Source organism: Salmo salar, chromosome ssa12 (genome assembly GCF_905237065.1).
Source record: "Salmo salar chromosome ssa12, Ssal_v3.1, whole genome shotgun sequence".
Lineage (NCBI taxonomy): Eukaryota > Metazoa > Chordata > Actinopteri > Salmoniformes > Salmonidae > Salmo > Salmo salar.
In genome coordinates, this window is record NC_059453.1 from 13,377,919 (window position 1) to 13,405,489 (window position 27,571).

Sequence of the window (27,571 nt, forward strand, 5' to 3'; positions counted from 1 at the left end):
GTGTGTGTGTGTGTGTGTGTGTGTGTGTGTGTGTGTGTTTTGTTGTTTTGTTTTGTTTTACTAGGTACCAGAAGTCCTCACATGGAAAACAAGGACCATTCTGACAAGTGGGGACATTTCACCAATCCACACAAGAAAAAAGACCATTTTAAGCTGAGGAGTTCGGTTTAGGTTTAAGAGCGTTTCTGTTTATGCTGGTATCAAACCTTGGGTTGCACGGGCCTGTTGCATCTTTCTGCCCTGTTTCTATATCGTACATCTGACCGGTCTTGAGAGGGTGGGAGAACATGAAAGGCCGAGAGCTCCGAGGGGTCACCCATCACAGTTCAACAACAGGAGGAAGACAATTATTGATAAAGTGCTGAGGGTAAAAAGGTTTAACTTTATAAAGTATATAAAAAAATCGTAATAAATACATGCAAACTGGATCAATTAAATAAATAAATAATTAAATAAGTACATAATTGTAAATCCCCTCAAGGGATGAAGGGAAAGTGCTTGATATAATAAAATTCAACATGAAATATAAAAAAGACAAGATTGAGCAAATAAATACATGATTTTGTATTGAACTTCCTCCTGGTGTCGGTGTCCCCTCCAGCTCTCTTAATTAGAACCCCACTAACTCCCACTGTCAATGCTTTATCCTACTCTTTACCATTCATACCAAGTGGCCCTCACTAACTCCTACTGTCAATGCTTTATCCTACTCTTTACCATTCATACCAAGTGGCCCCCACTAACTCCTACTGTCAATGCTTTATCCTACTCTTTACCATTCATACCAAGTGGCCCTCACTAACTCCTACTGTCAATGCTTTATCCTACTCTTTACCATTCATACCAAGTGGCCCCCACTAACTCCTACTGTCAATGCTTTATCCTACTCTTTACCATTCATACCAAGTGGCCCCTCACTAACTCCCTACTGTCAATGCTTTATCCTACTCTTTACCATTCATACCAAGTGGCCCTCACTAACTCCTACTGTCAATGCTTTATCCTACTCTTTACCATTCATACCAAGTGGCCCCCACTAACTCCTACTGTCAATGCTTTATCCTACTCTTTACCATTCATACCAAGTGGCCCCCACTAACTCCCACTGTCAATGCTTTATCCTACTCTTTACCATTCATACCAAGTGGCCCTCTAACTCCCAATGTCAATGCTTTATCCTACTCTTTACCATTCATACCAAGTGGCCCCCACTAACTCCTACTGTCAATGCTTTATCCTACTCTTTACCATTCATACCAAGTGGCCCCCACTAACTCCTACTGTCAATGCTTTATCCTACTCTTTACCATTCATACCAAGTGGCCCCCACTAACTCCTACTGTCAATGCTTTATCCTACTCTTTACCATTCATACCAAGTGGCCCTCCACTAACTCCACTGTCAATGCTTTATCCTACTCTTTACCATTCATACCAAGTGGCCCCCACTAACTCCCACTGTCAATGCTTTATCCTACTCTTTACCATTCATACCAAGTGGCCCTCTAACTCCCAATGTCAATGCTTTATCCTACTCTTTACCATTCATACCAAGTGGCCCTCTAACTCCCAATGTCAATGCTTTATCCTACTCTTTACCATTCATACCAAGTGGCCCCCACTAACTCCCATTGTCAATGCTTTATCCTACTCTTTACCATTCATACCAAGTGGCCCCCACTAACTCCCACTGTCAATGCTTTATCCTACTCTTTACCATTCATACCAAGTGGCCCCCACTAACTCCCACTGTCAATGCTTTATCCTACTCTTTACCATTCATACCAAGTGGCCCCCACTAACTCCCACTGTCAATGCTTTATCCTACTCTTTACCATTCATACCAAGTGGCCCCCACTAACTCCCACTGTCAATGCTTTATCCTACTCTTTACCATTCATACCAAGTGGCCCTCACTAACTCCTACTGTCAATGCTTTATCCTACTCTTTACCATTCATACCAAGTGGCCCCCACTAACTCCCACTGTCAATGCTTTATCCTACTCTTTACCATTCATACCAAGTGGCCCCCACTAACTCCCATTGTCAATGCTTTATCCTACTCTTTACCATTCATACCAAGTGGCCCCCACTAACTCCCATTGTCAATGCTTTATCCTACTCTTTACCATTCATACCAAGTGGCCCCCACTAACTCCCACTGTCAATGCTTTATCCTACTCTTTACCATTCATACCAAGTGGCCCCCACTAACTCCCATTGTCAATGCTTTATCCTACTCTTTCCCAAGTGGAGCCAAGTTCTTAAGTTTTGATATCCACCTGATATTTTGATTGGGAATACATTTTTGGGTCCCCACAAGGATAGTAAAACAACGTGTGTGTGTGTACCTTGACCAGTTCGAAGGGGAATCTCTCGTGGAAGATCCTGTTGATTCTAGCTCCTCCAGAGAGCTCCACAGTATCCACCTGATCACCTGATCCCTCAATACGCTTCTCAAAGTCTACACCAAACTGCTGAACCATCCTACACACACACACACACACACACACACACACACACACACACACACACACACACACACACACACACACACACACACACACAGTCATATTACAAAAGTACTGACAGTCAGATATAGTGTGTGTGTGTGTGTGTGTGTGTGTGTGTGTGTGTGTGTGTGTGTGTGTGTGTGTGTGTGTGTGTGTGTGTGTGTGTGTGTGTGTGTGTTTATATACTGACTGCAGTAGGGCCTTGGTCTTGCGTGTCGGGTCGTCTGGTTTAAAGTTCTTGTATTCCTCCACCTCTTTCTCCAGAGATAGAAGCTGGCTCTGGAGTTTACTACGTAACCCTGGCAACGTGTCCCGGATGTGGTTGGTCAGTTGCTGGAGGGGGAGGAGGGGAGAGAGTTGAAATGGGTATGTGGTGACAAAAAGATGAATGAGAGATTGTAAATACAACCCATATTTATGTTTATTTATTTTCCCTTTTTTACTTTAATTATTTGCACATAATATGACATTTGTAATGTCTTTATTAATTTGTAACTTTTGTGAGTGTAATGCTTACTATTCATTTTTATTGTTTATTTCACTTTTGTTTATTGTATTGTTCACTTGCTTTGGTAATGTTAACATATGTTTCCCATGCCAATAAAGCCCTCAAAATGAAATTAAATTGAATTTACAGAGAGAGAGAGAGAGATACATGGAGAGAGAGATAAAGACAGAGAGAGATACACAGAGAGAGCGAGAGATACACAGAGACACACAGAGAGAGCGAGAGATACACGGAGAGAGAGATAGAAACAGAGAGAAAAACAGAGAGAGCGAGAGATACACAGAGAGAGCGAGAGATACACAGAGAGAGAGAGATACACAGAGACACAGAGAGAGAGAGAGATACACAGAGACACAGAGAGAGAGAGAGAGATACACAGAGACACAGAGAGAGAGAGAGAGATACACAGAGACACAGAGAGAGAGAGAGAGATACACAGAGAGAGAGAGAGATACACAGAGAGAGAGAGATACAGAGACAGAGAGAGAGAGAGAGAGATACACAGAGAGAGAGAGAAAGACAGAGAGAGATACACAGAGAGAGAGACACAGAGAGAGAGAGAGATACAGAGAGAGAGAGAGAGAGAGACACACAGAGAGACAGAGAGGGAGAGAGAGATACAGAGAGAGAGACACAGAGAGAGAGGTGCTGAGCGATTAAAGGGAAATGTAAACAGAATTCTCCAGCACCTCCCCAACATCATCATATGTGAAAATGGTGCATTTCTATGTTGTTGTAGTAAAAAATATAGAGGAAGAAAAGTGTTTCCGATGACATCATCAACCAATTAGTAAACAATTACTAGGCAATGCCTAATCATAATTGGTTAAAATCTCATGATGCACGCGATGATGTCATTGGAATCACTTATCTTCCTCACTCTTGTTTACTACAAAACAGAAACGCTCAATTTTCACATGTTGGCGAGGTGCTGGAGATGAGGAACGTTGAAATGTTCCTTTAAACAACTAATTGACTGAGGTCGGTTCAATTACATGAATTCCATTAGTTTTTTTTGTGAGCCCAACGCTCTGTTTCTCTAGAGAGAAATCAAGTTAAGAAGTATGTGGGAGGCTGGGCTGAAGGGAGTTTCATTTCATTAAGCAAATATTCAACCTAGTTCAGCGCAGAAATGTGGTAACTAACAACAATGACCATAATCCTTTGCGCCTGTTTTTTCCAGTTCAGACAGAGACGGGACAGAGAGGAAGAGGTAGAATGAGAGGTTTCACTCTCGACAAAATCTGTCCAAAATAAGCCCAATGGGCCTACGGGCTTATTTGGACCTACAGTAAACTTGGTGCCTGCCTTCCCGCCTTTGGGACAACGACTCCCATTGTTAGAGTGGAGACATGAGCATCTCATCATTATATACATTATATATTATATACATTATATATATATATACATACAGATCTCTGGAAGGATACCCTTTTATCCTGCTACATTGGAATAGAAACACACAACCACATGAGAGAGGAATGTACACAACACAACCACATGAGAGAGGAATGTACACAACACAACCACATGAGAGAGGAATGTACACAACACAACCACATGAGAGAGAATGTACACAACACAACCACATGAGAGAGGAATGTACACAACACAACCACATGAGAGAGGAATGTACACAACACAACCACATGAGAGGAATGTACACAACACAACCACATGAGAGAGGAATGTACACAACACAACCACATGAGAGGAATGTACACAACACAACCACATGAGAGAGGAATGTACACAACACAACCACATGAGAGAGGAATGTACACAACACAACCACATGAGAGAGGAATGTACACAACACAACCACATGAGAGGAATGTACACAACACAACCACATGAGAGGAATGTACACAACACAACCACATGAGAGGAATGTACACAACACAACCACATGAGAGAGGAATGTACACAACACAACCACATGAGAGAGGAATGTACACAACACAACCACATGAGAGGAATGTACACAACACAACCACATGAGAGGAATGTACACAACACAACCACATGAGAGGAATGTACACAACACAACCACATGAGAGGAATGTACACAACACAACCACATGAGAGGAATGTACACAACACAACCACATGAGAGGAATGTACACAACACAACCACATGAGAGAGGAATGTACACAACACAACCACATGAGAGAGGAATGTACACAACACAACCACATGAGAGAGGAATGTACACAACACAACCACATGAGAGAGGAATGTACACAACACAACCACATGAGAGGAATGTACACAACACAACCACATGAGAGAGGAATGTACACAACACAACCACATGAGAGGAATGTACACAACACAACCACATGAGAGGAATGTACACAACACAACCACATGAGAGAGGAATGTACACAACACAACCACATGAGAGAGGAATGTACACAACACAACCACATGAGAGAGGAATGTACACAACACAACCACATGAGAGGAATGTACACAACACAACCACATGAGAGGAATGTACACAACACAACCACATGAGAGAGGAATGTACACAACACAACCACATGAGAGAGGAATGTACACAACACAACCACATGAGAGGAATGTACACAACACAACCACATGAGAGGAATGTACACAACACAACCACATGAGAGGAATGTACACAACACAACCACATGAGAGAGGAATGTACACAACACAACCACATGAGAGGAATGTACACAACACAACCACATGAGAGGAATGTACACAACACAACCACATGAGAGGAATGTACACAACACAACCACATGAGAGGAATGTACACAACACAACCACATGAGAGAGGAATGTACACAACACAACCACATGAGAGAGGAATGTACACAACACAACCACATGAGAGAGGAATGTACACAACACAACCACATGAGAGGAATGTACACAACACAACCACATGAGAGAGGAATGTACACAACACAACCACATGAGAGAGGAATGTACACAACACAACCACATGAGAGGAATGTACACAACACAACCACATGAGAGAGGAATGTACACAACACAACCACATGAGAGAGGAATGTACACAACACAACCACATGAGAGAGGGACAGAGACAGTTTGTGAAAGTATGTCTTATCTACTTTGAAGAAAGAACTAGTAAAATGATTTTTTTCTATTGATGTCTACCCAGTGTGGACCTGACAGAGACAATGGAATGTTTCATGTTTTGTATGTTCACTATTTTTGGCTTTGGAATTTCAATTAAAAAGCTTTTTTATTTTTTTAACCTGTGATTTAAAACAAAAATACACTTGAACTGAAACCGAACCAACCTCAAAAAGCACCAATCACTCAGCAGAGAGAGAGAGAGAGAGAGAGAGAGAGAGAGAGAGAGAGAGAGAGAGAGAGAGAGTAGTATATATATATATATATATATATATATATATATATAGGGTCTACATATCTCACCTGGTTGAGTGTTTTCTGTAGATGTGGTGTTCCCATGCGGTCAGCTATGTGTCTGTATCCTGGATGAGACAGGAAGAACTTCCTCTCTGCACCCAGAGCTGCTTTAATATCCTTCCTGCCATCAATATCCTTCTGACTACGATTCACCACCCCAATGTAACCTAGAGAGGAGAGGTGGTTATTACCCTGTTATAACCTGGCGGGAGCAGTTTATAACAGGGGTGTGTGTGTGTCACCTCTGCGTAGCGGCAGTAGTTTATTCTCTAGAATGTCCCGTGCGTCCGTCCCCTCGTCCATCAGGTCCAGCTTGGTGATCACTCCGATGGTACGTAACCCTGGAAACACATAGGTCATCTCCATGGCAACATTCCACTCTCTCTCAAACACCTCTCCATCCCATTATATGAATAGATCAGGTAAGAGTTCGACCACTTTTATGCAGCAAAAACAGCCAAATATTTCCAAATCGGATTTTAGTAACCCCATTGTGGGCCTGTTAGAACAAATAAATAATGACCGATTTGCCTGACACACACACACACACACACACACACACACACACACACACACACACACACACACACACACACACACACACACACACACACACACACACACACACACACACAGACGTAACCCCTCTACATAGACTCTGCCCCCCCCTCCCTACCTTGAGGGTCGACCTCCTTAGATATCTTGAGAGCATCAGAGTTGGCCAGATCCTGGTTAGCTGGAGTCACAGCCAGGATCAGACAGGATTCTTTAGTTATGAACTGCATATAACAGGATCAGACAGGATTCTTTAGTTATTAACTGCATATAACAGAATCAGACAGGATTCTTTAGTTATTAACTGCATATAACAGAATCAGACAGGATTCTTTAGTTATTAACTGCATATAACAGAATCAGACAGGATTCTTTAGTTATGAACTGCATATAACAGAATCAGACAGGATTCTTTAGTTATTAACTGCATATAACAGAATCAGACAGGATTCTTTAGTTATGAACTGCATATAACAGAATCAGACAGGATTCTTTAGTTATGAACTGCATATAACAGAATCAGACAGGATTCTTTAGTTATTAACTGCATATAACAGAATCAGACAGGATTCTTTAGTTATGAACTGCATATAACAGAATCAGACAGGATTCTTTAGTTATGAACTGCATATAACAGAATCAGACAGGATTCTTTAGTTATGAACTGCATATAACAGAATCAGACAGGATTCTTTAGTTATTAACTGCATATAACAGAATCAGACAGGATTCTTTAGTTATTAACTGCATATAACAGAATCAGACAGGATTCTTTAGTTATTGACTGCATAGAATATATACGTTTTAGCACATAACATAGAAGATAAGACTATATTACTTTAAAGAGGCAATCAGCAGTTGAAACAATAATAAAGCTCTCTACTGACCGTTTCAGTAAAAAGCTGAGGTATTGGCCTGGAGAAATGTAACCCCTCTCAAATTCATAGGCAGAGCTATGGATGCAAGGACTGACCATCCATGATATCAACATGATCGATTTAACCATGTTATGAGGCTATATAGTGTTTTTTTACATTTTCATTGTATACAACAACAAAAGTAAAACGAGCTTCTCTTCTGGGTTCTGATGCAGTGTGACAGATGAACTAAGCTCAGGAAGCACTAACACCTTGTATTCAAGAGTCAATACGTGTATATCATTCACTTATAACTGCAGATTGCCTCTTTAACATATACTTAGTTACCCCCTTTCTCTTTAACATATACTTAGTTACCCCCTTTCTCTTTAACATATACTTAGTTACCCCCTTTCCCTTTAACATATACTTAGTTACCTCCTTTCCCTTTAACATATACTTAGTTACCCCCTTTCCCTTTAACATATACTTAGTGACCCCCTTTCCCTTTAACATATACTTAGTTAACCCCTTTCCCTTTAACATATACTTAGTTACCCCCTTTCCCTTTAACATATACTTAGTTACCCCCTTTCCCTTTAACATATACTTAGTTACCCCCTTTCCCTTTAACATATACTTAGTTACCCCCTTTCCCTTTAACATATACTTAGTTACCCCCTTTCCCTTTAACATATACTTAGATACTCCCTATTTAACATATACTTAGTTACCCCCTTTCCCTTTAACATATACTTAGTTACCCCCTTTCCCTTTTAACATATACTTAGTTACCCCCTTTCCCTTTAACATATACTTAGTTACCCCCTTTCCCTTTAACATATACTTAGTTACCCCCCTTTCCCTTTAACATATACTTAGTTACCCCCTTTCACTTTAACATATACTTAGTTACCCCCTTTCCCTTTAACATATACTTAGTTACCCCCTTTCCTTTAACATATACTTTGTTACCCCCTTTCCCTTTAACATATACTTAGTTACCCCCTTTCCCTTTAACATATACTTAGTTACCCCCTTTCCCTTTAACATATACTTAGTTACCCCCTTTCCCTTTAACATATACTTAGTTACCCCCTTTCCCTTTAACATATACTTAGTTACCCCCTTTCCCTTTAACATATACTTAGTTACCCCCTTTCCCTTTAACATATACTTAGTTACCCCCTTTCCCTTTAACATATACTTAGTTACCCCCTTTCCCTTTAACATATACTTAGTTACCCCCTTTCCCTTTAACATATACTTTAGTTACCCCCTTTCCCTTTAACATATACTTAGTTACCCCCTTTCCCTTTAACATATACTTAGTTACCCCCTTTCCCTTTAACATATACTTAGTTACCCCCTTTCCCTTTAACATATACTTAGTTACCCCCTTTCCCTTTAACATATACTTAGTTACCCCCTTTCCCTTTAACATATACTTAGTTACCCCCTTTCCCTTTAACATATACTTAGTTACCCCCTTTCCCTTTAACATATACTTAGTTACCCCCTTTCCCTTTAACATATACTTAGTTACCCCCTTTCCCTTTAACATATACTTAGTTACCCCCTTTCCCTTTAACATATACTTAGTTACCCCCTTTCCCTTTAACATATACTTAGTTACCCCCTTTCCCTTTAACATATACTTAGTTACCCCCTTTCCCTTTAACATATACTTAGTTACCCCCCTTTCCCTTTAACATATACTTAGTTACCCCCTTTCCCTTTAACATATACTTAGTTACCCCCTTTCCCTTTAACATATACTTAGTTACCCCCTTTCCCTTTAACATATACTTAGTTACCCCCTTTCCCTTTAACATATACTTAGTTACCCCCTTTCCCTTTAACATATACTTAGTTACCCCCTTTCCTTTAACATATACTTAGTTACCCCCTTTCCCTTTAACATATACTTAGTTACCCCCTTTCCCTTTAACATATACTTAGTTACCCCCTTTCCCTTTAACATATACTTAGTTACCCCTTTCCCTTTAACATATACTTAGTTACCCCCCTTTCCCTTTAACATATACTTAGTTACCCCCTTTCCCTTTAACATATACTTAGTTACCCCCTTTCCCTTTAACATATACTTAGTTACCCCCTTTCCCTTTAACATATACTTAGTTACCCCTTTCCCTTTAACATATACTTAGTTACCCCCTTTCCTTTAACATATACTTAGTTACCCCCTTTCCCTTTAACATATACTTAGTTACCCCCTTTCCCTTTAACATATACTTAGTTACCCCCTTTCCCTTTAACATATACTTAGTTACCCCCTTTCCTTTAACATATACTTAGTTACCCCTTTCCCTTTAACATATACTTAGTTACCCCCTTTCCCTTTAACATATACTTAGTTACCCCCTTTCCCTTTAACATATACTTAGTTACCCCCTTTCCCTTTAACATATACTTAGTTACCCCCTTTCCCTTTAACATATACTTAGTTACCCCCTTTCCCTTTAACATATACTTAGTTACCCCCTTTCCCTTTAACATATACTTAGTTACCCCCTTTCCCTTTAACATATACTTAGTTACCCCCTTTCCCTTTAACATATACTTAGTTACCCCCTTTCCCTTTAACATATACTTAGTTACCCCCTTTCCCTTTAACATATACTTAGTTACCCCCTTTCCCTTTAACATATACTTAGTTACCCCCTTTCCCTTTAACATATACTTAGTTACCCCCTTTCCCTTTAACATATACTTAGTTACCCCCTTTCCCTTTAACATATACTTAGTTACCCCCTTTCCCTTTAACATATACTTAGTTACCCCCTTTCCCTTTAACATATACTTAGTTACCCCCTTTCCCTTTAACATATACTTAGTTACCCCCTTTCCCTTTAACATATACTTAGTTACCCCCTTTCCCTTTAACATATACTTAGTTACCCCCTTTTCCCTTTAACATATACTTAGTTACCCCCTTTCCCTTTAACATATACTTAGTTACCCCTTTCCCTTTAACATATACTTAGTTACCCCCTTTCCCTTTAACATATACTTAGTTACCCCCTTTCCTTTAACATATACTTAGTTACCCCCTTTCCCTTTAACATATACTTAGTTACCCCCTTTCCCTTTAACATATACTTAGTTACCCCTTTCCCTTTAACATATACTTAGTTACCCCCTTTCCCTTTAACATATACTTAGTTACCCCCTTTCCCTTTAACATATACTTAGTTACCCCCTTTCCCTTTAACATATACTTAGTTACCCCCTTTCCCTTTAACATATACTTAGTTACCCCCTTTCCCTTTAACATATACTTAGTTACCCCCTTTCCCTTTAACATATACTTAGTTACCCCCTTTTCCCTTTAACATATACTTAGTTACCCCCTTTCCCTTTAACATATACTTAGTTACCCCCTTTCCCTTTAACATATACTTAGTTACCCCCTTTCCCTTTAACATATACTTAGTTACCCCCTTTCCCTTTAACATATACTTAGTTACCCCCTTTCCCTTTAACATATACTTAGTTACCCCCTTTCCCTTTAACATATACTTAGTTACCCCCTTTCCCTTTAACATATACTTAGTTACCCCCTTTCCCTTTAACATATACTTAGTTACCCCCTTTCCCTTTAACATATACTTAGTTACCCCTTCCCTTTAACATATACTTAGTTACCCCCTTTCCCTTTAACATATACTTAGTTACCCCCTTTCCCTTTAACATATACTTAGTTACCCCCTTTCCCTTTAACATATACTTAGTTACCCCCTTTCCCTTTAACATATACTTAGTTACCCCCTTTCCCTTTAACATATACTTAGTTACCCCCTTTCCCTTTAACATATACTTAGTTACCCCCCTTTCCCTTTAACATATACTTAGTTACCCCCTTTCCCTTTAACATATACTTAGTTACCCCCTTTCCCTTTAACATATACTTAGTTACCCCCTTTCCCTTTAACATATACTTAGTTACCCCCTTTCCCTTTAACATATACTTAGTTACCCCCTTTCCCTTTAACATATACTTAGTTACCCCCTTTCCCTTTAACATATACTTAGTTACCCCCTTTCCCTTTAACATATACTTAGTTACCCCCTTTCCCTTTAACATATACTTAGTTACCCCTTTCCCTTTAACATATACTTAGTTACCCCCTTTCCCTTTAACATATACTTAGTTACCCCCCTTTCCCTTTAACATATACTTAGTTACCCCCTTTCCCTTTAACATATACTTAGTTACCCCCTTTCCTTTAACATATACTTAGTTACCCCCTTTCCCTTTAACATATACTTAGTTACCCCCTTTCCCTTTAACATATACTTAGTTACCCCCTTTCCCTTTAACATATACTTAGTTACCCCTTTCCCTTTAACATATACTTAGTTACCCCCTTTCCCTTTAACATATACTTAGTTACCCCCCTTTCCCTTTAACATATACTTAGTTACCCCCTTTCCCTTTAACATATACTTAGTTACCCCCTTTCCCTTTAACATATACTTAGTTACCCCCCTTTCCCTTTAACATATACTTAGTTACCCCCTTTCCCTTTAACATATACTTAGTTACCCCTTTCCCTTTAACATATACTTAGTTACCCCCTTTCCCTTTAACATATACTTAGTTACCCCCTTTCCCTTTAACATATACTTAGTTACCCCCTTTCCCTTTAACATATACTTAGTTACCCCCTTTCCCTTTAACATATACTTAGTTACCCCCTTTCCCTTTAACATATACTTAGTTACCCCCTTTCCCTTTAACATATACTTAGTTACCCCCTTTCCCTTTAACATATACTTAGTTACCCCCTTTCCCTTTAACATATACTTAGTTACCCCCCTTTCCCTTTAACATATACTTAGTTACCCCCCTTTCCTTTAACATATACTTAGTTACCCCCTTTCCCTTTAACATATACTTAGTTACCCCCTTTCCCTTTAACATATACTTAGTTACCCCCTTTCCCTTTAACATATACTTAGTTACCCCCTTTCCCTTTAACATATACTTAGTTACCCCCTTTCCCTTTAACATATACTTAGTTACCCCCTTTCCCTTTAACATATACTTAGTTACCCCCTTTCCCTTTAACATATACTTAGTTACCCCCTTTCCCTTTAACATATACTTAGTTACCCCCTTTCCCTTTTAACATATACTTAGTTACCCCCTTTCCCTTTAACATATACTTAGTTACCCCCTTTCCCTTTAACATATACTTAGTTACCCCCTTTCCCTTTAACATATACTTAGTTACCCCTTTCCCTTTAACATATACTTAGTTACCCCCTTTCCTTTAACATATACTTAGTTACCCCCTTTCCCTTTAACATATACTTAGTTACCCCCTTTCCCTTTAACATATACTTAGTTACCCCCTTTCCCTTTAACATATACTTAGTTACCCCCTTTCCCTTTAACATATACTTAGTTACCCCCTTTCCCTTTAACATATACTTAGTTACCCCCTTTCCCTTTAACATATACTTAGTTACCCCCTTTCCCTTTAACATATACTTAGTTACCCCCTTTCCCTTTAACATATACTTAGTTACCCCCTTTCCCTTTAACATATACTTAGTTACCCCCTTTTCCCTTTAACATATACTTAGTTACCCCCTTTCCCTTTAACATATACTTAGTTACCCCCTTTCCCTTTAACATATACTTAGTTACCCCCTTTCCCTTTAACATATACTTAGTTACCCCCTTCCCTTTAACATATACTTAGTTACCCCCTTTCCCTTTAACATATACTTAGTTACCCCCTTTCCTTTAACATATACTTAGTTACCCCTTTCCCTTTAACATATACTTAGTTACCCCCTTTCCCTTTAACATATACTTAGTTACCCCCTTTCCCTTTAACATATACTTAGTTACCCCTTTCCCTTTAACATATACTTAGTTACCCCCTTTCCTTTAACATATACTTAGTTACCCCCTTTCCCTTTAACATATACTTAGTTACCCCCTTTCCCTTTAACATATACTTAGTTACCCCCTTTCCCTTTAACATATACTTAGTTACCCCCTTTCCCTTTAACATATACTTAGTTACCCCCTTTCCCTTTAACATATACTTAGTTACCCCCTTTCCCTTTAACATATACTTAGTTACCCCCTTTCCTTTAACATATACTTAGTTACCCCCTTTCCCTTTAACATATACTTAGTTACCCCCCTTTCCCTTTAACATATACTTAGTTACCCCCTTTCCCTTTAACATATACTTAGTTACCCCCTTTCCCTTTAACATATACTTAGTTACCCCCTTTCCCTTTAACATATACTTAGTTACCCCCTTTCCCTTTAACATATACTTAGTTACCCCCTTTCCCTTTAACATATACTTAGTTACCCCCTTTCCCTTTAACATATACTTAGTTACCCCCTTTCCCTTTAACATATACTTAGTTACCCCCTTTCCTTTAACATATACTTAGTTACCCCCTTTCCCTTTAACATATACTTAGTTACCCCCTTTCCTTTAACATATACTTAGTTACCCCCTTTCCCTTTAACATATACTTAGTTACCCCCTTTCCTTTAACATATACTTAGTTACCCCCTTTCCCTTTAACATATACTTAGTTACCCCCTTTCCCTTTAACATATACTTAGTTACCCCCTTTCCCTTTAACATATACTTAGTTACCCCCTTTCCCTTTAACATATACTTAGTTACCCCCTTTCCCTTTAACATATACTTAGTTACCCCCTTTCCCTTTAACATATACTTAGTTACCCCCTTTCCCTTTAACATATACTTAGTTACCCCCCTTTCCTTTAACATATACTTAGTTACCCCCTTTCCCTTTAACATATACTTAGTTACCCCCTTTCCCTTTAACATATACTTAGTTACCCCCTTTCCCTTTTAACATATACTTAGTTACCCCCTTTCCCTTTAACATATACTTAGTTACCCCCTTTCCCTTTAACATATACTTAGTTACCCCCTTTCCCTTTAACATATACTTAGTTACCCCCTTTCCCTTTAACATATACTTAGTTACCCCCTTTCCCTTTAACATATACTTAGTTACCCCCTTTCCTTTAACATATACTTAGTTACCCCCTTTCCCTTTAACATATACTTAGTTACCCCTTTCCCTTTAACATATACTTAGTTACCCCCTTTCCCTTTAACATATACTTAGTTACCCCCTTTCCCTTTAACATATACTTAGTTACCCCCTTTCCCTTTAACATATACTTAGTTACCCCCTTTCCCTTTAACATATACTTAGTTACCCCCTTTCCCTTTAACATATACTTAGTTACCCCCTTTCCCTTTAACATATACTTAGTTACCCCCTTCCTTTAACATATACTTAGTTACCCCTTTCCCTTTAACATATACTTAGTTACCCCCTTTCCCTTTAACATATACTTAGTTACCCCCTTTCATTTAACATATACTTAGTTACCCCCTTTCCCTTTAACATATACTTAGTTATCCCCTTTCCCTTTAACATATACTTAGTTACCCCCTTTCCCTTTTAACATATACTTAGTTACCCCCTTTCCCTTTAACATATACTTAGTTACCCCCTTTCCCTTTAACATATACTTAGTTACCCCCTTTCCCTTTAACATATACTTAGTTACCCCCTTTCCCTTTAACATATACTTAGTTACCCCCCCCTTTCCCTTTAACATATACTTAGTTACCCCCTTTCCCTTTAACATATACTTAGTTACCCCTTTCCCTTTAACATATACTTAGTTACCCCCTTTCCCTTTAACATATACTTAGTTACCCCCTTTCCCTTTAACATATACTTAGTTACCCCCCTTTCCCTTTAACATATACTTAGTTACCCCCTTTCCCTTTAACATATACTTAGTTACCCCCTTTCCCTTTAACATATACTTAGTTACCCCCTTTCCCTTTAACATATACTTAGTTACCCCCTTTCCCTTTAACATATACTTAGTTACCCCCTTTCCTTTAACATATACTTAGTTACCCCCTTTTCCTTTAACATATACTTAGTTACCCCCTTTCCCTTTAACATATACTTAGTTACCCCCTTTCCCTTTAACATATACTTAGTTACCCCCTTTCCCTTTAACATATACTTAGTTACCCCCTTTCCCTTTTAACATATACTTAGTTACCCCCTTTCCCTTTAACATATACTTAGTTACCCCCTTTCCCTTTAACATATACTTAGTTACCCCCTTTCCCTTTAACATATACTTAGTTACCCCCTTTCCTTTAACATATACTTAGTTACCCCCTTTCCCTTTAACATATACTTAGTTACCCCCTTTCCTTTTAACATATACTTAGTTACCCCTTTTCCCTTTAACATATACTTAGTTACCCCCTTTCCTTTAACATATACTTAGTTACCCCCTTTCCCTTTAACATATACTTAGTTACCCCCTTTTCCCTTTAACATATACTTAGTTACCCCCTTTCCCTTTAACATATACTTAGTTACCCCCTTTCCCTTTAACATATACTTAGTTACCCCCTTTCCTTTAACATATACTTAGTTACCCCCTTTCCCTTTAACATATACTTAGTTACCCCCCTTTCCCTTTAACATATACTTAGTTACCCCCTTTCCCTTTAACATATACTTAGTTACCCCCTTTCCCTTTAACATATACTTAGTTACCCCCTTTCCTTTAACATATACTTAGTTACCCCCCTTTCCCTTTAACATATACTTAGTTACCCCCTTTCCCTTTAACATATACTTAGTTACCCCTTTCCCTTTAACATATACTTAGTTACCCCCTTTCCCTTTAACATATACTTAGTTACCCCCTTTCCCTTTAACATATACTTAGTTACCCCCTTCTTCCCTTTAACATATACTTAGTTACCCCCTTTCCCTTTAACATATACTTAGTTACCCCCCTTTCCTTTAACATATACTTAGTTACCCCTTTCCCTTTAACATATACTTAGTTACCCCCTTTCCCTTTAACATATACTTAGTTACCCCCTTTCCCTTTAACATATACTTAGTTACCCCTTTCCTTTAACATATACTTAGTTACCCCCTTTCCTTTAACATACTTAGTTACCCCCTTTCCTTTAACATATACTTAGTTACCCCCTTTCCCTTTAACATATACTTAGTTACCCCCTTTCCCTTTAACATATACTTAGTTACCCCCTTTCCCTTTAACATATACTTAGTTACCCCCTTTCCCTTTAACATATACTTAGTTACCCCCTTTCCCTTTAACATATACTTAGTTACCCCCTTTCCCTTTAACATATACTTAGTTACCCCCTTTCCCTTTAACATATACTTAGTTACCCCCTTTCCCTTTTAACATATACTTAGTTACCCCTTTCCCTTTAACATATACTTAGTTACCCCCTTTCCCTTTAACATATACTTAGTTACCCCCTTTCCCTTTAACATATACTTAGTTACCCCCTTTCCTTTAACATATACTTAGTTACCCCCCTTTCCCTTTAACATATACTTAGTTACCCCCTTTCCCTTTAACATATACTTAGTTACCCCCTTTCCCTTTAACATATACTTAGTTACCCCCCTTTCCTTTAACATATACTTAGTTACCCCTTTCCCTTTAACATATACTTAGTTACCCCCTTTCCCTTTAACATATACTTAGTTACCCCCTTTCCTTTAACATATACTTAGTTACCCCCTTTCCCTTTAACATATACTTAGTTACCCCCTTTCCCTTTAACATATACTTAGTTACCCCCTTTCCCTTTAACATATACTTAGTTACCCCTTTCCTTTAACATATACTTAGTTACCCCCTTTCCCTTTAACATATACTTAGTTACCCCCTTTCCCTTTAACATATACTTAGTTACCCCCTTTCCCTTTAACATATACTTAGTTACCCCCTTTCCCTTTAACATATACTTAGTTACCCCCTTTCCTTTAACATATACTTAGTTACCCCCTTTCCCTTTAACATATACTTAGTTACCCCCTTTCCCTTTAACATATACTTAGTTACCCCTTTCCTTTAACATATACTTAGTTACCCCCTTTCCCTTTAATATATACTTAGTTACCCCCTTTCCTTTAACATATACTTAGTTACCCCTTTCCCTTTAACATATACTTAGTTACCCCCTTTCCCTTTAACATATACTTAGTTACCCCCCTTTCCTTTAACATATACTTAGTTACCCCCTTTCCCTTTAACATATACTTAGTTACCCCCTTTCCCTTTAACATATACTTAGTTACCCCCTTTCCTTTAACATATACTTAGTTACCCCCTTTCCCTTTAACATATACTTAGTTACCCCCTTTCCTTTAACATATACTTAGTTACCCCCTTTCCTTTAACATATACTTAGTTACCCCCTTTCCCTTTAACATATACTTAGTTACCCCCTTTCCTTTAACATATACTTAGTTACCCCCTTTCCCTTTAACATATACTTAGTTACCCCCTTTCCCTTTAACATATACTTAGTTACCCCCTTTCCTTTAACATATACTTAGTTACCCCCTTTCCTTTAACATATACTTAGTTACCCCTTTCCCTTTAACATATACTTAGTTACCCCCTTTCCTTTAACATATACTTAGTTACCCCCTTCCCTTTAACATATACTTAGTTACCCCCTTTCCTTTAACATATACTTAGTTACCCCCTTTCCTTTAACATATACTTAGTTACCCCCTTTCCCTTTAACATATACTTAGTTACCCCCTTTCCCTTTAACATATACTTAGTTACCCCCTTTCCCTTTAACATATACTTAGTTACCCCCTTCCCTTTAACATATACTTTAGTTACCCCCTTTCCCTTTAACATATACTTAGTTACCCCCTTTCCCTTTAACATATACTTAGTTACCCCCTTTCCCTTTAACATATACTTAGTTACCCCCTTTCCCTTTAACATATACTTAGTTACCCCTTTCCCTTTTAACATATACTTAGTTACCCCCTTTCCCTTTAACATATACTTAGTTACCCCCTTTCCCTTTTAACATATACTTAGTTACCCCCTTTCCTTTAACATATACTTAGTTACCCCTTTCCCTTTTAACATATACTTAGTTACCCCTTTCCCTTTAACATATACTTAGTTACCCCCTTTCCTTTAACATATACTTAGTTACCCCTTTCCCTTTTAACATATACTTAGTTACCCCCTTTCCCTTTAACATATACTTAGTTACCCCCTTTCCCTTTAACATATACTTAGTTACCCCCTTTCCCTTTAACATATACTTAGTTACCCCCTTTCCCTTTAACATATACTTAGTTACCCCCTTTCCCTTTAACATATACTTAGTTACCCCCTTTCCCTTTAACATATACTTAGTTACCCCCTTTCCCTTTAACATATACTTAGTTACCCCCCTTTCCCTTTAACATATACTTAGTTACCCCCTTTCCCTTTAACATATACTTAGTTACCCCCTTTCCTTTAACATATACTTAGTTACCCCCTTTCCCTTTAACATATACTTAGTTACCCCTTTCCTTTAACATATACTTAGTTACCCCCTTTCCCTTTAACATATACTTAGTTACCCCCTTTCCCTTTAACATATACTTAGTTACCCCCTTTCCCTTTAACATATACTTAGTTACCCCCTTTCCCTTTAACATATACTTAGTTACCCCCTTTCCCTTTAACATATACTTAGTTACCCCCTTTCCCTTTAACATATACTTAGTTACCCCCTTTCCCTTTAACATATACTTAGTTACCCCTTTCCCTTTAACATATACTTAGTTACCCCCTTTCCCTTTAACATATACTTAGTTACCCCCTTTCCTTTAACATATACTTAGTTACCCCCTTTCCCTTTAACATATACTTAGTTACCCCCTTTCCTTTAACATATACTTAGTTACCCCTTTCCTTTTAATATACTTAGTTACCCCCTTTCCCTTTAACATATACTTAGTTACCCCCTTTCCCTTTAACATATACTTAGTTACCCCCTTTCCCTTTAACATATACTTAGTTACCCCCTTTCCCTTTAACATATACTTAGTTACCCCTTTCCCTTTAACATATACTTAGTTACCCCCTTTCCCTTTAACATATACTTAGTTACCCCCTTTCCCTTTAACATATACTTAGTTACCCCCTTTCCCTTTAACATATACTTAGTTACCCCCTTCCTTTAACATATACTTAGTTACCCCCTTTCCCTTTAACATATACTTAGTTACCCCCTTTCCCTTTAACATATACTTAGTTACCCCCCTTTCCTTTAACATATACTTAGTTACCCCCTTTCCCTTTAACATATACTTAGTTACCCCTTTCCTTTTAACATATACTTAGTTACCCCTTTCCCTTTAACATATACTTAGTTACCCCCTTTCCCTTTAACATATACTTAGTTACCCCCTTTCCCTTTTAACATATACTTAGTTACCCCCTTTCCCTTTAACATATACTTAGTTACCCCCTTTCCCTTTAACATATACTTAGTTACCCCTTTCCCTTTTAACATATACTTAGTTACCCCCTTTCCCCTTTAACATATACTTAGTTACCCCCTTTCCCTTTAACATATACTTAGTTACCCCCTTTCCCTTTAACATATACTTAGTTACCCCCTTTCCTTTTAACATATACTTAGTTACCCCCTTCCCCTTTAACATATACTTAGTTACCCCCTTTCCCTTTAACATATACTTAGTTACCCCCTTTCCCTTTAACATATACTTAGTTACCCCCTTTCCCTTTTAACATATACTTAGTTACCCCCTTTCCTTTAACATATACTTAGTTACCCCCTTTCCCTTTAACATATACTTAGTTACCCCCTTTCCTTTAACATATACTTAGTTACCCCCTTTCCCTTTAACATATACTTAGTTACCCCCTTTCCCTTTAACATATACTTAGTTACCCCTTTCCCTTTAACATATACTTAGTTACCCCCTTTCCCTTTAACATATACTTAGTTACCCCCTTTCCCTTTAACATATACTTAGTTACCCCCTTTCCCTTTAACATATACTTAGTTACCCCCTTTCCCTTTAACATATACTTAGTTACCCCCTTTCCCTTTAACATATACTTAGTTACCCCCTTTCCCTTTAACATATACTTAGTTACCCCTTTCCCTTTAACATATACTTAGTTACCCCCTTTCCCTTTAACATATACTTAGTTACCCCCTTTCCTTTAACATATACTTAGTTACCCCCTTTCCTTTAACATATACTTAGTTACCCCTTTCCCTTTAACATATACTTAGTTACCCCTTTTCCCTTTAACATATACTTAGTTACCCCCTTTCCTTTTAACATATACTTAGTTACCCCTTTCCTTTAACATATACTTAGTTACCCCCTTTCCCTTTAACATATACTTAGTTACCCCCTTTCCCTTTAACATATACTTAGTTACCCCTTTCCCTTTAACATATACTTAGTTACCCCCTTTCCTTTAACATATACTTAGTTACCCCTTTCCCTTTTAACATATACTTAGTTACCCCCTTTCCCCTTTAACATATACTTAGTTACCCCCTTTCCCTTTAACATATACTTAGTTACCCCCCTTTCCTTTAACATATACTTAGTTACCCCCTTTCCCTTTAACATATACTTAGTTACCCCCCTTTCCCTTTAACATATACTTTAGTTACCCCCTTTCCTTTTAACATATACTTAGTTACCCCCTTTCCTTTAACATATACTTAGTTACCCCCTTTCCCTTTAACATATACTTAGTTACCCCCTTTCCCTTTAACATATACTTAGTTACCCCCTTTCCCTTTAACATATACTTAGTTACCCCCTTTCCCTTTAACATATACTTAGTTACCCCCTTTCCCTTTAACATATACTTAGTTACCCCCTTTCCCTTTAACATATACTTAGTTACCCCCTTTCCTTTAACATATACTTAGTTACCCCCTTTCCCTTTAACATATACTTAGTTACCCCCTTTCCTTTAACATATACTTAGTTACCCCCTTTCCCTTTAACATATACTTAGTTACCCCCTTTCCTTTAACATATACTTAGTTACCCCCTTTCCCTTTAACATATACTTAGTTACCCCCTTTCCCTTTAACATATACTTAGTTACCCCCTTTCCCTTTAACATATACTTAGTTACCCCCCTTTCCCTTTAACATATACTTAGTTACCCCCTTTCCTTTAACATATACTTAGTTACCCCCTTTCCCTTTAACATATACTTAGTTACCCCCTTTCCCTTTAACATATACTTAGTTACCCCCTTTCCCTTTAACATATACTTAGTTACCCCCTTTCCCTTTAACATATACTTAGTTACCCCCTTTCCCTTTAACATATACTTAGTTACCCCTTTCCCTTTAACATATACTTAGTTACCCCCTTTCCCTTTAACATATACTTAGTTACCCCCTTCCCTTTAACATATACTTAGTTACCCCCTTTCCCTTTAACATATACTTAGTTACCCCCTTTCCCTTTAACATATACTTAGTTACCCCTTTCCCTTTAACATATACTTAGTTACCCCCTTTCCCTTTAACATATACTTAGTTACCCCCTTTCCCTTTAACATATACTTAGTTACCCCCTTTCCCTTTAACATATACTTAGTTACCCCCTTTCCCTTTTAACATATACTTAGTTACCCCCTTTCCCTTTAACATATACTTAGTTACCCCCTTTCCCTTTAACATATACTTAGTTACCCCCTTTCCCTTTAACATATACTTAGTTACCCCTTTCCCTTTAACATATACTTAGTTACCCCCTTTCCCTTTAACATATACTTAGTTACCCCCTTTCCCTTTAACATATACTTAGTTACCCCCTTTCCCTTTTAACATATACTTAGTTACCCCCTTTCCCTTTAACATATACTTTAGTTACCCCCTTTCCCTTTAACATATACTTAGTTACCCCCTTTCCCTTTTAACATATACTTAGTTACCCCCTTTCCCTTTAACATATACTTAGTTACCCCCTTTCCCTTTAACATATACTTAGTTACCCCCTTTCCCTTTAACATATACTTAGTTACCCCTTTCCTTTAACATATACTTTAGTTACCCCCTTTCCTTTAACATATACTTAGTTACCCCCTTTCCTTTAACATATACTTTAGTTACCCCCTTTCCCTTTAACATATACTTAGTTACCCCCTTTCCCTTTAACATATACTTAGTTACCCCCTTTCCCTTTAACATATACTTAGTTACCCCCTTTCCCTTTAACATATACTTAGTTACCCCCTTTCCCTTTAACATATACTTAGTTACCCCCTTTCCCTTTAACATATACTTAGTTACCCCCTTTCCTTTAACATATATCTTAGTTACCCCCTTTCCCTTTAACATATACTTAGTTACCCCCTTTCCCTTTAACATATACTTAGTTACCCCCTTTCCCTTTAACATATACTTAGTTACCCCCTTTCCCTTTAACATATACTTAGTTACCCCCTTTCCCTTTAACATATACTTAGTTACCCCCTTTCCCTTTTAACATATACTTAGTTACCCCCTTTCCCTTTAACATATACTTAGTTACCCCCTTTCCTTTAACATATACTTAGTTACCCCCTTTCCCTTTAACATATACTTTAGTTACCCCCTTTCCCTTTTAACATATACTTAGTTACCCCCTTTCCCTTTAACATATACTTTAGTTACCCCCTTTCCCTTTAACATATACTTAGTTACCCCCTTTCCTTTAACATATACTTTAGTTACCCCCTTTCCCTTTAACATATACTTAGTTACCCCTTTCCCTTTAACATATACTTAGTTACCCCCTTTCCCTTTAACATATACTTAGTTACCCCCTTTCCCTTTAACATATACTTAGTTACCCCCTTTCCTTTAACATATACTTAGTTACCCCCTTTCCTTTAACATATACTTAGTTACCCCCTTTTCCCTTTAACATATACTTAGTTACCCCCTTTCCCTTTTAACATATACTTAGTTACCCCCTTTCCCTTTAACATATACTTAGTTACCCCCTTTCCCTTTAACATATACTTAGTTACCCCCTTTCCTTTAACATATACTTAGTTACCCCCTTTTCCTTTAACATATACTTAGTTACCCCCTTTTCCCTTTTAACATATACTTAGTTACCCCCTTTCCCTTTAACATATACTTAGTTACCCCCTTTCCTTTAACATATACTTAGTTACCCCCTTTCCCTTTAACATATACTTAGTTACCCCCTTTCCCTTTAACATATACTTAGTTACCCCCTTTCCCTTTAACATATACTTAGTTACCCCCTTTCCTTTAACATATACTTAGTTACCCCCTTTCCCTTTAACATATACTTAGTTACCCCCTTTCCCTTTAACATATACTTAGTTACCCCCTTTCCTTTAACATATACTTAGTTACCCCCTTTCCCTTTAACCATATACTTAGTTACCCCCTTTCCCTTTAACATATACTTAGTTACCCCCTTTCCCTTTAACATATACTTAGTTACCCCCTTTCCTTTAACATATACTTAGTTACCCCCTTTCCCTTTAACATATACTTAGTTACCCCCTTTCCCTTTAACATATACTTAGTTACCCCCTTTCCCTTTAACATATACTTAGTTACCCCCTTTCCCTTTAACATATACTTAGTTACCCCCTTTCCCTTTAACATATACTTAGTTACCCCCTTTTCCCTTTAACATATACTTAGTTACCCCCTTTCCTTTAACATATACTTAGTTACCCCCTTTCCCTTTAACATATACTTAGTTACCCCTTTCCCTTTAACATATACTTAGTTACCCCCTTTCCCTTTAACATATACTTAGTTACCCCCTTTCCCTTTAACATATACTTAGTTACCCCCTTTCCCTTTAACATATACTTAGTTACCCCCTTTCCCTTTAACATATACTTAGTTACCCCCTTTCCCTTTTAACATATACTTAGTTACCCCCTTTCCCTTTAACATATACTTAGTTACCCCTTTCCCTTTAACATATACTTAGTTACCCCCTTTCCCTTTAACATATACTTAGTTACCCCTTTCCTTTAACATATACTTAGTTACCCCCTTTCCCTTTAACATATACTTAGTTACCCCCTTTCCCTTTAACATATACTTAGTTACCCCCTTTCCCTTTAACATATACTTAGTTACCCCTTTCCCTTTAACATATACTTAGTTACCCCCTTTCCCTTTAACATATACTTAGTTACCCCTTTCCCTTTAACATATACTTAGTTACCCCCTTTCCCTTTAACATATACTTAGTTACCCCCTTTCCTTTAACATATACTTAGTTACCCCCTTTCCTTTAACATATACTTAGTTACCCCCTTTCCTTTAACATATACTTAGTTACCCCTTTTCCTTTTAACATATACTTAGTTACCCCCTTTCCCTTTAACATATACTTAGTTACCCCTTTCCCTTTAACATATACTTAGTTACCCCCTTTCCTTTAACATATACTTAGTTACCCCCTTTCCCTTTAACATATACTTAGTTACCCCCTTTCCCTTTTAACATATACTTAGTTACCCCCTTTCCCTTTAACATATACTTAGTTACCCCCTTTCCCTTTAACATATACTTAGTTACCCCCTTTCCCTTTAACATATACTTAGTTACCCCCTTTCCCTTTAACATATACTTAGTTACCCCCTTTCCTTTAACATATACTTAGTTACCCCCTTTCCCTTTAACATATACTTAGTTACCCCCTTTCCCTTTAACATATACTTAGTTACCCCCTTTCCCTTTAACATATACTTAGTTACCCCCTTTCCCTTTAACATATACTTAGTTACCCCCTTTCCCTTTAACATATACTTAGTTACCCCCTTTCCCTTTAACATATACTTAGTTACCCCCTTTCCTTTAACATATACTTAGTTACCCCCTTTCCCTTTAACATATACTTAGTTACCCCCTTTCCCTTTAACATATACTTAGTTACCCCCTTTCCCTTTAACATATACTTAGTTACCCCCTTTCCTTTTAACATATACTTAGTTACCCCCTTTCCTTTAACATATACTTAGTTACCCCCTTTCCTTTAACATATACTTAGTTACCCCCTTTCCCTTTAACATATACTTAGTTACCCCCCTTTCCTTTAACATATACTTAGTTACCCCCTTTCCTTTTAACATATACTTAGTTACCCCCTTTCCTTTAACATATACTTAGTTACCCCCTTTCCCTTTAACATATACTTAGTTACCCCTTTCCCTTTAACATATACTTAGTTACCCCCTTTCCTTTAACATATACTTAGTTACCCCCTTTCCCTTTAACATATACTTAGTTACCCCCTTTCCTTTAACATATACTTAGTTACCCCCTTTCCCTTTAACATATACTTAGTTACCCCCTTTCCTTTAACATATACTTAGTTACCCCCTTTCCTTTAACATATACTTAGTTACCCCCTTTCCCTTTAACATATACTTAGTTACCCCCTTTCCTTTAACATATACTTAGTTACCCCCTTTCCCTTTAACATATACTTAGTTACCCCCTTTCCCTTTAACATATACTTAGTTACCCCCTTTCCCTTTAACATATACTTAGTTACCCCCTTTCCCTTTAACATATACTTAGTTACCCCCTTTCCCTTTAACATATACTTAGTTACCCCCTTTCCTTTAACATATACTTAGTTACCCCCTTTCCCTTTAACATATACTTAGTTACCCCCTTTCCCTTTAACATATACTTAGTTACCCCCTTTTCCCTTTAACATATACTTAGTTACCCCCTTTCCTTTAACATATACTTAGTTACCCCCTTTCCCTTTAACATATACTTAGTTACCCCCTTTCCCTTTAACATATACTTAGTTACCCCCTTTCCCTTTAACATATACTTAGTTACCCCCTTTCCCTTTAACATATACTTAGTTACCCCCTTTCCCTTTAACATATACTTAGTTACCCCCTTTCCCTTTAACATATACTTAGTTACCCCCCTTTCCCTTTAACATATACTTAGTTACCCCCCTTCCCTTTAACATATACTTAGTTACCCCCTTTCCCTTTAACATATACTTAGTTACCCCCTTTCCCTTTAACATATACTTAGTTACCCCCTTTCCCTTTTAACATATACTTAGTTACCCCCTTTCCCTTTAACATATACTTAGTTACCCCCTTTCATTTAACATATACTTAGTTACCCCCTTTCCCTTTAACATATACTTAGTTACCCCTTTCCTTTAACATATACTTAGTTACCCCCTTTCCCTTTAACATATACTTAGTTACCCCTTTCCCTTTAACATATACTTAGTTACCCCCTTTCCCTTTAACATATACTTAGTTACCCCCTTTCCCTTTAACATATACTTAGTTACCCCCTTTCCCTTTAACATATACTTAGTTACCCCCTTTCCCTTTTAACATATACTTAGTTACCCCCTTTCCTTTAACATATACTTAGTTACCCCCTTTCCCTTTAACATATACTTAGTTACCCCCTTTCCTTTAACATATACTTAGTTACCCCCTTTCCCTTTAACATATACTTAGTTACCCCCTTTCCCTTTAACATATACTTAGTTACCCCCTTTCCCTTTAACATATACTTAGTTACCCCCTTTCCTTTAACATATACTTAGTTACCCCCTTTCCCTTTAACATATACTTAGTTACCCCCCTTTCCCTTTAACATATACTTAGTTACCCCCTTTTCCTTTAACATATACTTAGTTACCCCCTTTCCCTTTAACATATACTTAGTTACCCCCTTTCCCTTTAACATATACTTAGTTACCCCCTTTC

At 37.7% G+C, this 27,571-nt stretch overlaps 1 protein-coding gene across 3 annotated transcripts in view; it reads right to left on the reverse strand.

The window, feature by feature from the left end:
* The window catches only part of LOC106592593 (dynamin-2), an 86,182-nt gene that overhangs the window by 30,231 nt on the left and 28,380 nt on the right, over positions 1–27,571 (reverse strand). For all 3 annotated transcript variants that reach the window (XM_045690757.1, XM_045690755.1, XM_045690756.1), the window contains exons 5-9: positions 7,134–7,236; positions 6,700–6,798; positions 6,464–6,624; positions 2,704–2,846; positions 2,352–2,487 (exon numbers count right to left, since the gene is read on the reverse strand). In XM_045690757.1, the coding sequence (XP_045546713.1) occupies positions 2,352–2,487; positions 2,704–2,846; positions 6,464–6,624; positions 6,700–6,798; positions 7,134–7,236 (642 nt within the window). The remainder of the gene's footprint in view (positions 1–2,351; positions 2,488–2,703; positions 2,847–6,463; positions 6,625–6,699; positions 6,799–7,133; positions 7,237–27,571) is intronic.